Source organism: Mastomys coucha, unplaced genomic scaffold (assembly GCF_008632895.1).
Source record: "Mastomys coucha isolate ucsf_1 unplaced genomic scaffold, UCSF_Mcou_1 pScaffold18, whole genome shotgun sequence".
In the NCBI taxonomy this organism is placed as follows: Eukaryota; Metazoa; Chordata; class Mammalia; order Rodentia; family Muridae; genus Mastomys; species Mastomys coucha.
Genome location: NW_022196900.1, coordinates 3,997,459 through 4,014,743, shown reverse-complemented (window position 1 = coordinate 4,014,743; position 17,285 = coordinate 3,997,459). Strand labels below are relative to the sequence as shown.

Here is a 17,285-nt window from a genome sequence, read left to right as displayed (position 1 = left end):
TATGTATAGCAGAGGATGGCCAAGTCAGTCATCAATGGGAGGAGAGGCCCTTGGCCCTGTGAAGGTTTGATGCCCCAGTGTAGGGGAATGCCAGGGCCAGGAAATGGGAGAGGGTGGGGTGGGAAGCAGGGGGAGGGGGGAGGGAACAGGGGTTTGTTCTTGTTGTTTTTTGTTTTGGTTTGGTTTGGTTTTTTGAGGAGAAACTGGGAAAGGAGAAATCATGTGACATGTGGGTAAAGAAAATATCTAATAAAATAAAAGAAAGAAAGAAAGAAAGAAAGAAAGAAAGAAAGAAAGAAAGAAAGAAAGAAGACTGAATGTCCTCTTCTTGTCTCCTTAGGCACCAGACATGCAAGTGGTACACAGACATAAAATTAAAAAAAAAAAAAAAGACTGTGCCAACTGTTACACAGATGAAATGTAGGGAATGAAGATGGGGTGGTCTATTAAGATAATCTAGACAAAACTTGGTGACTTGTACATAAATAAGAATGTCAATGGCTAAGGATATTTCAAGAAGTTGTATCCAAAGCAATTTTTGTATATTTCACAAGCTGTAAACCATAATATAAATACAAGAATACTTATATTAATATTTCCAGTGGATAACATAGAAAGTCAGACACAATGTACATAGTAGGAGTGCATTAGTAAAGCTGATAACCACAAAACTTTTCAGCAATCCAAGGTTGAACCTCACTCCAAAGTGACAGAGGAGTCAACTATTAATAATAACCACTACAAATAAAGAGGAGTGGTTTTTTATTCCATGTGTAAGGTGTTTTATCTGTATGTATATCTGTGCACCACATGCATGCCTGGTACCCGCAGAGGCCTCCTGGAACCAGAATTACAAATGGTTACAAACCACTATGTGAGTGCCAGGAACTGAGCCCAGGTCCTCTGGAAAAGCAACTAGTATTCCTGACTGCTGAGCCATCCCTCCAGCATTTCTTCAATAATGATGGTTTTATAGGTAGGACACAGGCTTAACAGTAAGAAATCCCAAGATTTAAATATTAAAGTAGAATAATTCACACATAAGATATCAAAGTAGATATTTTCAAGAAGCTACATGTAATCAATCTTGTTTTAGGCGCAAAACAAAAAGTTGAAGTCCGGGTAACTACATCAAAATTAATAAAATTAAGATTGTTTTTAAAAGGATAAATAGGGGCTGGAAAGATGGCTGAGCATCTCTCAGATGCATTGTTCTTTCACAGGATCAGGGTTCAATTCCCAGCTCATATGTGGTGACTCACAACCATCCAGTTCTAGGATATCTGATGCTTTCTTCTGACCTCTATGAGCAGCAAGTATGCTTGTGGTACACATACAGACAGACAGATAAAATGTTCCTACACATAAAAGAAATCTAAAAAAAATTGGGGAGCTGGAGAGATGGCTCAGCGGGTAAGAGCACTGACTGCTCTTCCAGAGGTCCTGAGTTCAAATCCCAGCAACCATATGGTGGCTCACAACTATCTATAATGAGATCTGACGCCCTCTTCTGGTGTGTCTGAAGACAGCTACAGTGTACTTACATATAATAAATAAATCTTTAAAAAAAAAAAAAGAAATTTTAAGGCTAGGCAATGGTGGCACACACCTTTAATCCCAGAACTTGGGAGACACAGGCAGGTATATCTCTAGTACAGCCAGGGAGGGCTACACAGAGGAAACCCTGTCTCGAAAAAAACAAAATAACAACAAAAATTGAGGACAGGCATATGATTCAATAGTCTAAAAGCCTGTCTAGCAAGTCAAAGGCCCAAGGTGAATCCTTAGCACTATAAATAAATAAATAAATAAATAACTGACCAACCAACCAAGCCAGACAGCCACTTACTGGCTAAGGGAAAACGAAATACAAAAAAGAAAAAAAAGCTAAACTCTATCTACACCCTGGCATGGTAGCAAATATGTATAATACCAAAATCTTGGGAAATGAAAGCAGGAAGATTCGAGGTCAGCTTTGGCTAAACATGAAGTCTGAGGCTAGCCTGGGGTACATGAAACACTATCTCAAAAGAAAGAAAGGAAGAAAGAAAGAGAGAGGGGGAGGGAGGGAGGTAGGCAGGGAGAAAGGAAGAAAGAGAAAGAAGGAAAAGAAAAGATTACAAAAACAGAAAATGAGAGCATAAGAAAAGCAAATGACAAACCAAGCTCTAAACTCTAAACCAAATCCCCAGATTATATATGTGTATAGTATTTACATGTGAATGTACATTGTTAGGTTGAAGCCCCTGTTCATCCTTACACATGCTGGGAAACCCTGTCTGCCCTCCTCCCAACCCTGACCACTTGGAGAAAGCTCCAGACTAACATCACTCCTCGTCTCCCCCCGAACCCCTCCTCTTTCCAGCAACCCACAGAGTGCCCACCAGGGGCTCAGATTCTGACCATGTAGACACCATCCCAGCTCCTAGCTGGCACATCATCACTCCTCAAACTCTGTGAAACCCTTCGCTTTAGCCTAGATGTGTGACTTCACTGACCTCCACCTGTGAGATCAGTGAGCCCACCTGAGAGCTGCCTCCTAATAAACCTGCTTTAACTACTTTTAATCTGGTCTAAACTGGCCTATATCTGTGTCAATAAGGGAAAGCAAAAGCCTATCATACATACATGTGTGCATATTTGTAGATGTTGATATGTAAATGTACGTACATCTTGACCAAGTGTACTTTAAACACAAGGACGGTTCTACATATGAAGATTTTCAGTCATGTAATCTGCCACATTAAGCAGATCAAAAGGGAAAACAATCATGATCTAGTAGATCTAAAAGAATGTTAGCTAAAAGTCCCACATGGTTTCATGACAAACATGTTGACAAAATCAGAAAGGGAACAAAACTTCCTTAGTCTCATGAGGATAGCTACAAAATCAATTGCAAACCAGCATGCTTTAAAGTTGTGTGTGTGTGTGTGTGTGTGTGTGTGTGTGTGTGTGTGTGTGTGTATCATACAGAACAACAACCACCCCATTCCACCCTACCCCCAATACACATAGTGAAAGAAGGTGCAAGTTCTCCTCTGACCTCCAAATATACTCTATTGTGCACACATACACACACAAAATTAAGATGTAATAAAGTAAATTTTAAAGACGTATGAAGACAGCCAGGTGTGGTAGCACACACACCTTTATCCCAGCACTTGAGATGCAGAGGGAGGTGGATTTCTATGAGTTGGAAGCCAGTGTGGTCCACATAGCTGAGCTCCAAGCCAGCTACAGTTACAAACTGAGATCCTCAAAATAAGAAGAAAAAAAGACATATTGTGGTAGCATCCATAGGCTCATATATTTGAATGCTTGGTCCACAGTTGCTGGAACTGTTTGAAAAGCATTAGGAGGTGTGGGCTTGTTAGAGGAGAGGTGTCACTCAGGGGTGGGTTTTGACATTTTAAAAGCCCAAGCCAGGTCCAGTCAGTGTCTATATCTCTGTCTGTCTCTCTGGCCTTGGTCTCTCTGTCTGTCTCTCTGTGTCTGTCTCTCTCTGTCTCTCTCTGTCTGTCTTTCTCCCTCTCTCCCTCCCTCTCTCTGCCTCCAATTTGCAGATCAATTGTGAGCTCTCAGCTACTATTCCAGTGTCATGCCTGTCTGTCTACCTGCCACCACACTCCCTGGACTAACACCCTAAAACTGTAAGCAAATACCCAATTAAATCCTTAGTTAAAAGGGGCTGGAGGGATTGTCAGAGGGACAACCATACTGGTGTTATTTAACAGTTTCCTCCAAGATTGGAACATCCCATGCTGCGGGGAAGCTCCTTAAACAAAAAGATAACAACTCAAAATAGCTCCAGGAAGTCCCTGAAACTGACCAGATTCTCTAGGTCCTTCCCTGCCAAAGTAAGCAGTAAAAGCTGAGAGTCCCTTTCAGCCTGAAGGGAGCCACGCTGCAAAAAGACTCTTAGACCAGACCAGCTTTCCAGGAAAATCAACAAGCTGAGCTGCCTAGAAGAGGCTCAGATCAACAAAAGCACCTAGAAAGGGCTCTCTCCAACCCATAGAGCTGCCTGTAGGCTGTGCAGTGTGCTCCAGGTTCCCAGGTTTTATGAGTTGTCAACCCATGCTGGGGTGTGCCTTGGTGATGCAGCTGTCTTTGAGTCATTTCTGTTTTTGTAAGTAACCCCAATAAAACTCACTGGTACACCAAGTTGGACTTCAGTGGCATGTGTACTTTGGTCAGTCATGAGTTCCCTAACTAGGTGAGTAGATGTGTGTGTTATGTTGTGAAACTAAAAGAGGAGCCACAGTGTCACACGTTGTTACTAAGTCTCCACACCTTATAAGAAGGTCTGTTTCCTAAGACTAATGTAGCCTGCAAACCATGTTTCTCAGCCCTGCTGAACTTGTTTGTTTGTGTGTGTGTGTGTGTGTGTGTGTGTGTGTGTGTTATTTCTACCCATCAGCTATTGTGAACGATGTTGTGACACTGTTCTTGGGAGATGTGAACAAATGTTTATTTTTCCAGATAGGCATCCAAGAGCCCAAATAAGAATACTACCAAAGTTCAACTAATGAATTTTATTGGGGTTACGTAAAGGGATATGGGTGAGGAATTACTTATAGGAGCAGCTGTGACTCAGAGGACAGCTGCATCACTAAATGCCTACCTAGAATGGGTAACAAATCACAAAAGTTGAAGACCATCCTTTCCAGATAGCTAAGTTGGTCTGAGCCTCTCACAGGCAGCCCACTTGTATCTGTTTCTCCCAGACATCTCAGCTTGCATGACAGTGATTCTCAGCAGCCCTTACTGTTTATATACGCTTGGGAACGGAAGAACCTAGTGAATCTGGTTAGCTTCAGGGACATCCTACGCTGTTTTGTTTCCTTTCTGAGTTTAAGGACTTGTAACCCCATGATGTATACCCACCTGTTTGTCTTGCTCCTGAGCACCTGGGATAACTCCCCTTCCACATGATATATTCTTTCACTTCTACTCCACAGGCAGCCTTGAGCCCCGAGTCCCCATTCTTCTGTCCAGGTGTTTCTATCACACTTATGTACTCCACAGGCAGCCTTGAGCCCCGAGTCCCCATTCTTCTGTCCAGGTGTTTCTATCACACTTATGTACCCCACAGGTAGCCTTGAGCCCCGAGCCCTCACTCTTCTGTCCAGGTGTTTCTATCACACTTATGTACCCCACAGGCAGCCTTGAGCCCCGAGTCCCCATTCTTCTGTCCGGGTGCTAACAGCTTTTTCTATCCAGCCTAACTCTTGCCTATAAAAGAGACCTAAAAGCCAGTGAGGGGTTGCTCTCTGAAACTCCAACTTAGAGGGAGCCAGTTGTCTGTCCAGTGCCTTGTTCAATTCTGAAAACAGTTTGCGTTAATCAGACAGTTATACAAGTGGTTTTTTTCTCAGCTTTAACAGTGTCTCCCAAGAACTATTTTGACACACATAACTGTATATCATAGGAAATGAAATTTTTAAAAAATAGGGTCTAATGTATTTCAGTTTAACCTTGAACTCCTTTTACAAAAATAAGAACCACCTTAAAATGTTGATCTTACCTCGACCTTCCAAAAGCACTGAATATTTTTAAGGGGTTATTTAAAATAAGCTAAGAAATGCCTAACAAAATACAGCAACTAAAAAAGTAGGCTGGTGAGACCTTACAACAACAAACAAACAAACAAACACCTGATGTCCTTTATTTCTTTTTTGGTCAACTTAATACAAGCTAGAATCAAATAGGAAGAGGACCCTCAGTTGGGGGCTGGGGAGTGGACTCCTTCAGAATGCCTATAGGCAAGTCTGTAGGATGTTTTCTTGATTATTAATTGATAGAGGAAAGCCTAACCCATTGTGGGCAGTGGGATCCCTGGACGGGTAGTGGTATAAGAAAATGGGCTGAAGAAGCCAGTGAGCCACATTTCTCCATGGCCTCTGCTTGAGTTCCTGCCCTAACTTCTCTTGATAATGACCACAACTGTAAACTGAAACAAAGCCTCTGCCTCTGGTCATGGTGCTTTTGTGCACAGCACCATGCTAAGTTTAACTAGGATGCCTCCTCACATGAGATAAAACTGAGGAAGCTGAAGAGATGCCTCAGCAACCGAGAGCCTGCTGCTCTTCAAGAAGACTGGAGTTTGGTTACCAGCACCTACATCAAGGCAACTTAAACTATGTTTAACTCTAGCTATGGAGGACCCAACTGACCCTCTGGCCTAATCAGGCCTACCCCTGTGTGTCCTTACACACACACATAAATAGAAACAAATTATTTTTAAAGACTAAGAAAGTGTAAACAATATTTCAAGGTTGTTTATAAATGTGTGCAATATATCTATATCTATAGGTGATAGACAGACAGACAGACAGACAGACAGACAGACAGAGATAGAGATATTGATATCCCAGGTCAGCCTGGGATACATTAGACACTGTTTAAGATTTATTTATTTATTTTATGTATATGAGTACACACTGTAACTGTACAGATAGTTGTGAGCCTTCATCTGGTTGTTGGGAATTGACTTTTAGGACCTCTGCTCGCTCTAGTCAACCCTGCTTGCTTCAGTAGACTCCGCTCGCTCCAGCCCAAAGATTTATTTATTATTATACATAAATACACTGTGGCTGTCTTCAGACATGCTAGAAGAGGGCATCAGATCTCATTATGGGTGATTGTGAGCTACCATATGGTTGCTGGGATTTGAACTCAGGATCTTCGGAAGACCATTAGGTGCTCTTATCCGCTGAGCCATCTCACCAGCCCCTAGACACTGTTTAAAAATATAACATTCAACTGTTATCTTATAACAAATTTGTGTTTCCCTTTATGTTGTATTTTTTTAATAGCATAAATTTTATTTCAGCAAACATCAACTTTGAGTCCTTATAATGCAGTAGATGTCATAATGATTACACAAACATAGAATCTCTTTCCTCAAGGACAATAATACCTTATTTCTTTGGTGTTAGTGCACAGGAACCCTTATAATGTCAGTAGTGGAAAGATTGAGACAAGAGGATCATGAGTTCAAGGAAAGCCAGGGCCATATAAAGAAATCTTATTACAAAAATAAATTCTCAAGATCATTATGAAACTTTTTAGAAGCAATTTGTACCATTGGCGGTCAACAACCGCTTGGCGCAGGCGAGATAGCAGTGATGAGTCTCTACTTCGGCTCTCCCCCTCCCGATGGGGATATGCTAATAAAGTGTTTGCACTGAACCAATCAGACAATAACACATTGCTTGCCCCCCTCCAGCGGGGGTAGGTTAATGAGGTGTCTGCAAGGTGCACCAATCAGACAGTCTCGCCTGGCTATATAAGCCAGCAGCTCCAAGGTATCGGGGGTCCTTCGCTTCAAGCTTCAAGAGGAGCTCCCAATAAAGTGCTCCTGAGAAGAATCCTGTTGCCGTGTCGTTCTTGCTGGCGAGACCAGTCGCGACATTCCTCTTTTCTTTTTTCTTTTTTTTTCTGGCTTTTTCAAAACAGGGTTTCTCTGTATAGCCCTGGCTGTCCTGGAACTCACTCTGTAGACCAGGCTTGCCTCTAGCTCAGAAATCCCCCTGCCTCTGCCTCTCAAGTGCTGGGATTAAAGGCGTGCACCACCACTGCCCAGCATATTCCTCTTTTCTTTATACTGCCAATAACAAAAGCACTGTTCCCATTTCTGATCCCCCAGATGGAGGTGACTGTCTTCTTTTGTACACACCTGACTCATAGCAGGAGATAGTCATGACAGCAAGACCAAGAAAAGTAACACTCTAAACATTCCTAAAACATGCACACAGCTAAGGATAATATCCAAAATCTGCACAGAAACAGGATGAACACCTGCTGCTCATCTGTATAACAAAGAGGGGCTGCTATCAGCTCCTTCCTTAATGGTCCAGAGCCAGTCTAGCACCACAGTCCAAGCTACAGTGGGAGAAACAACAGTGGCGATGGAGACAGTCTAGAATGGATCAGAGATTGCTCCATCTCTCAGTACTGCAAATAAAGCATTCCTACCTCATTATCATCTGCCAAGGCATTGATTTGCTCCAACTTGTAGGTCCAATATCTGGCTTCCTCCTCTGGGATGTCTACCATAAAAAAGAACAAATGATGTTAGCTGGCAAAAGATAGCCATCAGCAAATAATACTTTATTTAGACATATGAATATAGTTAGAAAGGTGGTAGTGACAGATGAATATTAACTGTGACTCACTTGTTGCCATGAACATTACTGACTTTATTTTGGAAAGACAATATAATACACGGCCATTCCTGTTTTTTTTTAATGATGAAACTAAAGCTCTGAGAGGATATACCATCTATCTATGGCTGAGTTCCTCCACAGAGAAGCCATGATTCAAACTGATATCAATATGAGTCCAATATTACAGTTTATGTAACTACACTTCCACTCAGCAAAAGCAAACACTCCAAAGGACTAGATTAGAAGAAAAGCTATGCCTTGGGATATAAAACTTATACTTTTTAACTGGGATATGCTTAAAACTTATACTTTTGCCTTCAAAAAATTAAAAATACAGCCAAGCATAGTAGTGTATACTTGTAATTTCAATATACAGTAGGCTAAGGCAACTGGATGGCTAAGGCAAGTTCAGTAATAAACTTGTACAAACCCAGTCTGGACACGTAGAATTCCAAGCCAACATAGTGAAGCCTTGTCTCAAACAAACAGAAAGATACACACACACACACACACACACACACACACACACACACACACAGGTAGTTACCATGTGAGAATCTAGTCAAGTTCAAGGCCAGCCTGGTCTACATAGTGAGTTCCAGGACAGCCGGAGCTACATTGTAAGACCCTGCCTCAAAAAATTTAAAAACAAAAAGAAGCATACCCCAAATAGACTGGATGACCCCCCCAAAAAAAAATCTTAGCACATAATAATCAAAACACTAAACATACAAAACAAAGAAAGAATATTAAAAACTATAAAGGAAAAATACCAAGTATTAAATAAGGGCTAATGTATTAGAATAACACCTGACTCTTAATAGAAACTCTAAAAGACAGAAAGGCCTAGATAGATGTGTTACAGACTCCAAATGCCATGCCAGACAACTATACTCAGCAAAATTTCCCATCACAATAGATGGAGAACATAAAGCATTCCATGATAAAACCCAATTTAAGCAGTATGTATCTACAAAGCATCCCTAAAAAAGCTCAAGAAGGAAAACTCAGACCTAAAGAGGTTAGCCATTGGGCTTGCTAACCTTGAGTTCTGTGGATTGTATCCTGGGTATTCTATACTCTTTTGGCTAATATCCGATTATTAGTGAGTATCTACAAAAGGATGCCTCAATCCCACTGGGAAGGGAGAGAGAAGAAGGCAATCACCAGGAGGGGCATAGAGAGGGAGGGACCTGGGCAGGAAACAGGACAGGGAGGGGAAAAGGGGAACATGATCAAGTATTGTGGGGGAGAAGAAGAGGAGTGAAACCCTGAAGGACAGCAGAAAGAACAGAAAACAGGCAGCCTTGGAAGGTAGGAGGTAGGGGGACACTCCAGAATATACCAGAGACTTGGGAGGTGAGAGACTCTCAGGACTCAAAGGGAGGGACCTTAGATGAAATGCCCAACAGTGGGGAGAGGAAACTTGAAGAGTCAATCTACAGTAGAAAGATGGGGTATTAAGTGGAGGGATGGAGTTGCTATCCCACAGTCAAAAACTCTGACCCAGAATTGTTCCTGTCTTAAAGAACTGCAGGGACAAAAATGGAGAAGAGACTGAGGGAAAGGAGGTCCAGTGACAGGCCCAACTTGGGATCCAGCTCAAGAAGAGGCTCCAAGGCCAGACACTATTACAGCTGCTACGGTGTGCTTACAGACAGGAGCCTAGCATGGCTGCCCTAGGTTCTGGAACCAAGACCCTTACCTCTTCCCTTCCTCTTTGCATCCTCTTTCCTTCCCTTTTCTTTACAGGATTCATTGTATTGCCTACACTAGTCTTGAACTCCTGAGCTCAAGTGATCCTCCCCACTTTAGCCCCCAAGTACTGGGTGGGGTTACGGGCATATGTCATCTTGCCAGGAAAGATCATGGAAAATTAAATTCTGTTTTTACCACTTCATAGCTACCTTAGACAAAATATTTAAATACTCTGTGCTGCAGTTGCCTTTATTCTGAGATTTAATAATAATGCAGCATTTATATCCTAACTATGTAATCAGTAGATGAAATGGTTATGAAGCAAAAAACCATTGTACATTTATATTTAAAACACTGAAAATTATCAACCTGCAAAAATCAAATATCAGTTGATCAAATTATAAGAAACTTCCCCCTGAATATGTGTGTGTGTGTGCGTGTGTGTGTGTGTGTGTGTGTATTGCTTTTTGAGTCAATAAAAAATGTTTTAAGTTGATAATATAATTGATGCAAGATTATAAGCTTGAGCTATATAACAAGACCCTCTCTGGGATTAAAAAAAAAAAGGCTAAATAAATTGGAATTATGAAGAGCCACAATAATAGTAAATGCGAACACCAGTAATACAAATGACAAAAACTTAAAGAATACTAAAATAAGTCAAGTAAACAGAAGATAACATTTCTAGTCATATGTAAGGTGCAGCCTGTGTCCCTGAATAGCTATGAAGGCAGCCCAACTCATCTGGAGATGGCAATGGTAAGTCACAATGTCAAAAAGCTGGACACCCCGGCGTAAACAAATTACAAAGGTAGTAAGAGCATAAACTATGAAACCTTTCTGCCAAATAATTCTGCAATGCCCATGGAAAGTAAGAATACACAAACCCTTTATCCAAGACCCATAAGGATCACAAAATACAGAGCATTGTTAGTGACAGTAATATGTGACATCAAAGAAAAAAAAAAGAAAAAGAAATCCTGCAGGCCCATCAATAAAGGATTACAGAATAAATTCATTGAAGGTGAATGCTCTAATCAACAAGACAGATATTAAAGTTTACCATATAGATACATACCATTGGAGGCTGAGGCAGGAGGACTGTTGTGAGAACAAGGTTAGCCTGGACTTTAGAGTAGTCTTAAAAAAAAAAAATCTAAAAAATTAATTAAGTATACTCCACTTTCAGTGCTCTTCAATCTTAAATTGACAAATTGTAGTTTTACCAAAACAAAACATAGTAATGTTAAAGTTTTTAAAAAAAATAAATCTAAAAATTAGAAATTCCAAGTCATTTAGTAAATACTAACAGAATATAACAAACTGCAGAGTATACTTTTTTAGTGTTCAGTGTTTGCTTGCTTGCAAGTAGAATCTCACTGTGTAGCCCTACCTAGAGCTTGCTGAGTACACTAAGCTGGCCTTACATTTCTGAGGCTCCTCCTGACTCAGCTTGTAGAGTGCTGGGATTGCAGGCATGAGCCACCAGGCCCAGATAATGTACAATCTGTAATGAAAATCAACATACTCGACTTCATCTTGAGCTAACTGTCATTGGGAAGAATGGATGAACATATACGTCTCCAGAGAACATGCCTGAGAAAACAAGATAGCCACTGACCAAACAGCTAACAGACAGTCTCAAATGGTGTCCTTACAAAGGACTACGTCAGTCTTTAATGATTATCAAAACAGACTCACCAAAGGGCAGCTCAAATCTTGTATCAAGCAAGATCTTATGAGGAGTTGGGTTTTTAGTTCCACAGATCTCATCACCTTTCATTAATGTCTCTGCCTCCAGTGTAGACCACTCCCCAGGCCCTTCCTAGGAAACAAAGGTCTAAGATTAATTGTTAAGCTTTCTTGGCTCCATTGGTGGTTCCGGATCAGGTGTTTTGCTCTGAATTCCCTTCTTCAAGAGCTTCAGACCACTCACATCCTGATAATGAAGAGGAAAACAAAACAAAGCAAAAGGACAAAAGCCCACTCTCAGCACTCATTCTGCGGCTCTGTTCTCGCCTTTGCTGAGATAAGGACCCCAGGCAGCTTTCACTGTTCAACTGTGCAGTCCTGGTAAGGGCGACTTCCAGAGTACTGGGCTTTAAAGTAAAGTTGGTCCATACGGACCAACACTCAATCTCATGGTTCTTAAGGACTGTGTTACTGGTAAACAGAATTGAATAGAGCTGCCATGAAATGAGCTATACCTCTGCCTAGAGTCGTAGAGACTTAGAACTCAAAGAAATATAGACAATGAGGTCAATGCCCTTTCCAGAGATAGTTTCTAGAGCACAGTCAATCTGAACAGTAGGAGTCACTTCTATGTAAGAACAAAGCCAACGGGGAAATCGTGATGTGAGTAGACACAATATAAATACCTACCAACCACATCTGGTAATTCCATAAACTCCAATAGTGTTATACACAGAAGAAAACTGAAACCAGTTGCCTGGGGAGTAGCTTAGAAAAATAGGCCCCAAAATAGTATCCAGCCAATTGGCTAAGGAAGTTTAATGGTGTTCTTCCCAGGACAGTATCTAAGATGAGAATTAGAGACCACATACATATTTCTCAGACAAGACTATCTTTCTGATAGGATTAAGAGGTGCTGAGGAATCTCCAAGATCAGCCAGAGGACATAGGGAAGAGCAGCTTAGAGACAACCCCTAAGCCTTTGGGAGAGGTGAAAAATGGTGCAGGCATGTGTCCTCTACTAAGAAAAGACCAGGTTTGCATGAATAAATATCAGCTGAGGTGGAGCTATGATGAGGGAAGGCAGTGCACTAACTAACCTCATCTGACTGACGGATTGTCTTCAGTGCGATCCACACGGTGCCCACCATTGTGTCCCATATCAGTCCTTTGTTCCACACCTCCACACTGAGGCCCAGGTCCAGACGACTGATCTCACTAATGGAAAAAAAAAAAAAAAAGGAGTCCTTTGAGGAAAGCTAGATAACAAGAAAGAAAATACTGTAATTCCCTGTTTTGCTAGCCTTGAACAATTTTCACTAGTCCCTTACTTTAAGGAAAATCAAAGTATCCCTCAATGCTGCAAGTACTCTTTAGATTTCTAACACGTATCCACAGAATAATACTTTTACAGCTGGACATGGTGGTATATGCCCAGAATTCCAGAATTCAGAAGGCTGAGACCAGAGAACTACAAGTTCAAAGCCAGCCAGTACTACATAAACTCTGGAAGATAGAGAAGAATGAGGGAAGGAAACTGAAAGAGGGAGGAGAAGGAGGGAGAGAAGGACTGGGGGTAGAACAGAGGGAGGGATGGCAGGAGGGAGGAAAGAAGATAATTAATTTGTTGTTATATTTTATTGCTACTGTTTCAGATAGAGTTTCCAAAAAATGCATTTATTATATGATTCAAGAAAAGTTCTAAATCCTAGCACTTGGGAGGCAGAGGCAGGCGGATTTCTGAGTTCTATGCCAGCCTGATCTACAGAGTGAGTTCCAGGATAGCCAGGGCTATACAGAGAAACCTTGTCTCGAAAAAAAAAAAGAAAAGAAAGAAAAGAAAAGAAAGGAAAAGTTCTAGAAACCTGATATACAACACAGTACCTACTGTTAACAAAAAGTTATTGTAAACTTGAAATTTTATTGGGGGTGGCTGGACAGTTCAGTGGTAGAATACTTGTCTAGCATGCACAAGGCACTGAGTTCTGTCCCCAGTTCTAAATAAAGAAAACTTTTTAATAGAATAAACTTCATTTTAAGTGTGGTTAGCACCAAAGTTGGGGGCTGATTCACAAAGAAACTGTTGGAGGTAATGGAAGATGTACTACCTTGAATATGGTGATGGTAATCAAGTGCATATGTGTGCTCAGTATCCCCACGCTGTGTATATAACAGATCTAGTTTTATATACTGAGTATACCTCAGTAAAGGTGAAAAAATGGAGAAAAGTAGGGAGGAAGGTTCTCAAGAAGAAAGGATGTAAAGGACCTTTGTTTATCTTCTGCCTTCTGGAGATAATGCAGCATCACAAAAACATAAGGGCAAGTGATCCAGGCATTAGTTTCAGGCCTGCCTAGACTTCTACTGCAGTGCGTAACCTTATGTTTTATTATTAGTACTACCATAGCCTTAACTTACATCTGTGGAATACATACAGGGAACTTTCAGGAAGAAAAGTCTTGTTTACAAGATTTATGAAATAGCAGGCAGGAAGAAAAGGGGTCCTGAGTACACATGGCTTTAGTGGGGGGCTGGATAATAGAGTAGCTGTCTACCGTGTGGGAGGCCCTGGGCTCCATCTCCAGCAGTGAAAAAGCATAAATAAAAGCAGTGTCAAATATGGCAGAACACTGGCTTAGAAGGACTATCACAAGTACAACCACAATGTTAGGGTACAACAAAAAAAAAATCATATGTTAGTGCTAAGAATGTTCTCCAGAAAGCTTTTGTTGAAACACAAGGTGATTTGAAGAGAAAGGCAAGAAGGTGAGAAATGGTTGCTATAAATATACAATTCAGAAAAACATTACCCAGAAAAATATGTGCTACTCATCACAGTGAGTATTAAGTGTGTGCTTTAGAAAAAGCTTGGCCTCTCTGTCATCCTGTAAGACAAACGGTCTCAAATGCACAGGAGTGTGGACCTACAGACACAGAAATCATGCCAACTATGTTGTAAGTATATAAAGCAAGAAAAAACATTCCCTTTGCAAATGCAGTAGAGCACAGAGTATATCGATGAGCTCATTTCTTTTTCAATTAATATTTTCCAAGCACTTATGTTTGTGTATATATATATAAAATTGGTATTTTGGGAAAGACATGTAACATCAGACCAGTTCTTGTCTCCAGAAATTTTCCAAGGTTTCTGGAAATGTGTCCAAAGACACAGGCTAGGTACTTAACTCAACCAATAAATTAGGCTGTTCACAGTGGGGAAACTGAGCTTTTCATCACATAATTTATTCATCTAATGAAGCAGACTATGAAAGTATGTGCAACATCTGCAAACCTATGTGAAGTGTCTTTCATTTAAATCTAAAAAGGAAATTTTTTGGTGGAGATACATACATGATAATCCCAATGTAATTCCTAATTTGCATCTCAAGCTACCAGATAAAAGAAATAGCCCAAATTCTTTAACAGCTTGACATAGATAGAGGAAAAAAAATCTATTCTTCACAGATTTCTATGAGGAGCCTCTCCTCTCATGTATGTATGCTCAGAACATATAATCAAAAAGTCAGAACTCTATGCTTATCCTCAGATCCCAGAGGAAATTTCTTTTCTTTCTTAATTAACTCAATCAAGGCCATATGGGAACATGTGTATACAACATTCTGAGCCAAGAACACTCATACCAATAAGTGAAATGTCATCTTTAAATAATGAACAATCTAAAGGCTAGAAAATATAGCTCAGTGGTGGAGTTCTTACCTAACATGCATAGGCCCTGAGTTTGATCCTCAAATAATAAAAATGAATAATTATAAGTGCTACAAGATACAGAAATATAAAAATATTAAATATAAACAACATAAGCTGGGTATGGTGAAACATGCTTGTTGGGCTGGAGAGATGGCTCAGTGGTTAAGAGCACTGACTGCTCTTCTAGAGGTCCTGAGTTCAATTCCCAGCAACCACATGGTGGCTCACAACCATCTGTAATGGAATCCGATGCCCTCTTCTGGTGTGTCTAAAGACAGTGACAGTGTACTCAAATACATAAAATAAATAAATAATTCAAAAAAAAAAAGAAACATGCTTGTTATTGTAGCTCTTGGACAACTGAGGCAGGAGGGAAATGGGGTGCTAGGGATAGAACCCAAGGCCTCTAGCACGCCAAGCAAATATTTTATAGACTGCGCTATATCCTATGCCCTAAAATGTTAAACGTATTATTGTAAATGCTTGACTTATAAGGAAAAAGTTTTAGAAGTCGTGCTCTTAGGAAATAATTTAGGTATATATACAGTCTAGAACACACATGGCCACATTTCCTTTGAGAACCTCTAAAAATCAAAGACAAAGTTTCATTTGATATTAGGACTGGATATAAATGCACTGGACTGCATCTGAATTCTGACCTGTGAAAAAAATCTGAGCAGGCAGTATTCTCAACTCATTAGGTTACCTCAGGGTTACACATATTCACCATTCATCTCTGAGAATTAATTATGAATCAATGAAAGAAAAAAAAACTGCAATGTACTTCATTACAAGCCTCACTTGCTTCTCTAACTCTACAGACTAAAAAAATACATAGCATTGTTGGCACGTTAATACATCACTGGCATACACAGACTGGGTAATTGAATTGTCTCATTGGACATCACTGACTTATGACCATGACAGGATGTATAGACAAACACTTCAGCAAAGTGCTTACAACATGAAATCTTGCTCCCAGGAAGGCTGATCACCACGAACTGCTACAGTTGTGCTCTTCACATTCTGGACTTTCAGAGTCACGTATGTGTTAAATTTATCTTTGAAAAATTACAAAAAAACAAATGTTAATATTATTCAGATTACCCACTTTCACAAAGCCCCTAAAATTATGTACTACCATAGGCTGGAGAGTGTATTCAAGAGCAGTGGCCACTCTTCAAGAGGAAGAGGCCCATCCAGGGGATCTGGCATCCTCTGCTTACTTCCACGGGCACCAGGCACACATGTGGTGCATGGACAGACATACAAGAAAACACCCATACACATAAATCTTAAAAAGAGAGATGGAATTAAGTGATAGCAAATTAAATGTGCAATTAAAACTAAAGCTATGTGTTGTATAATTCAAGGCACAGCAGAATTGTAAGACACATATTTAGGGGGGAGATATGATTATGATTACAATCTCAGGACCACTCAGGAGACAAAGGTAAATCAGGAGCTACACAGCCAACTCAAAGCCAGCTTGGCTACATGAGATTCTCCCAAAAAATACGTGTGTGTTTGTGTGTGTGTGTGTGTGTGTGTGTGTGTGTGTGTGTGTGTGTGTGTGTGTGTGAATAGAATACAGAAAGGGGTAACAGCTGGGTAAGAGCCCTTGATAAGGATATGAACTGAAGGGGAAACTGTTATCAAAGAACTGGATTTCAAGCTTGATCTATAGTTCACATGAAAAGAGACATTATCATAAAGTTGAGAAAAGAAAATTCTCTGAGAGAGAAATCAAAGGGAATAACCTAAATCTGAAACCTCAGATCTAAACCCCTGCATGTTTATACTAAATAGACTGACTATGCAATCCAGACTGTCTTAAAATTCACTATACTGACTTTGAACTCAAAACTCTCCTGTTTCAGCCTACTTAGTGTACAACCATGTACAACCATGTACAACCATGTACAACTATATGTGGCCTGATGGTTTGCTTTTTGTACTAAGAAAAACATTTCATGACAGGAAAAAAGCTATCTTGTTAACTCATCAAAATGTCAA

The 17,285-nt window shown here is 40.4% G+C and overlaps 1 protein-coding gene across 9 annotated transcripts in view; it reads right to left on the bottom strand.

The window, feature by feature from the left end:
• Positions 1 to 17,285, bottom strand: part of Unc13b (unc-13 homolog B) — a 211,220-nt gene that overhangs the window by 153,724 nt on the left and 40,211 nt on the right. For 8 of the 9 annotated variants that reach the window (XM_031377182.1, XM_031377174.1, XM_031377175.1 and 5 more), the window contains exons 3-6: positions 16,231 to 16,330; positions 12,662 to 12,779; positions 11,571 to 11,694; positions 7,981 to 8,054 (exon numbers count right to left, since the gene is read on the bottom strand). In XM_031377182.1, coding sequence (XP_031233042.1) covers positions 7,981 to 8,054; positions 11,571 to 11,694; positions 12,662 to 12,779; positions 16,231 to 16,330 — 416 coding nt within the window. Of the gene's footprint in view, positions 1 to 7,980; positions 8,055 to 11,570; positions 11,695 to 12,661; positions 12,780 to 16,230; positions 16,331 to 17,285 lie in introns of those variants that run through there. The other variant, XM_031377181.1, reaches the window with a different exon arrangement.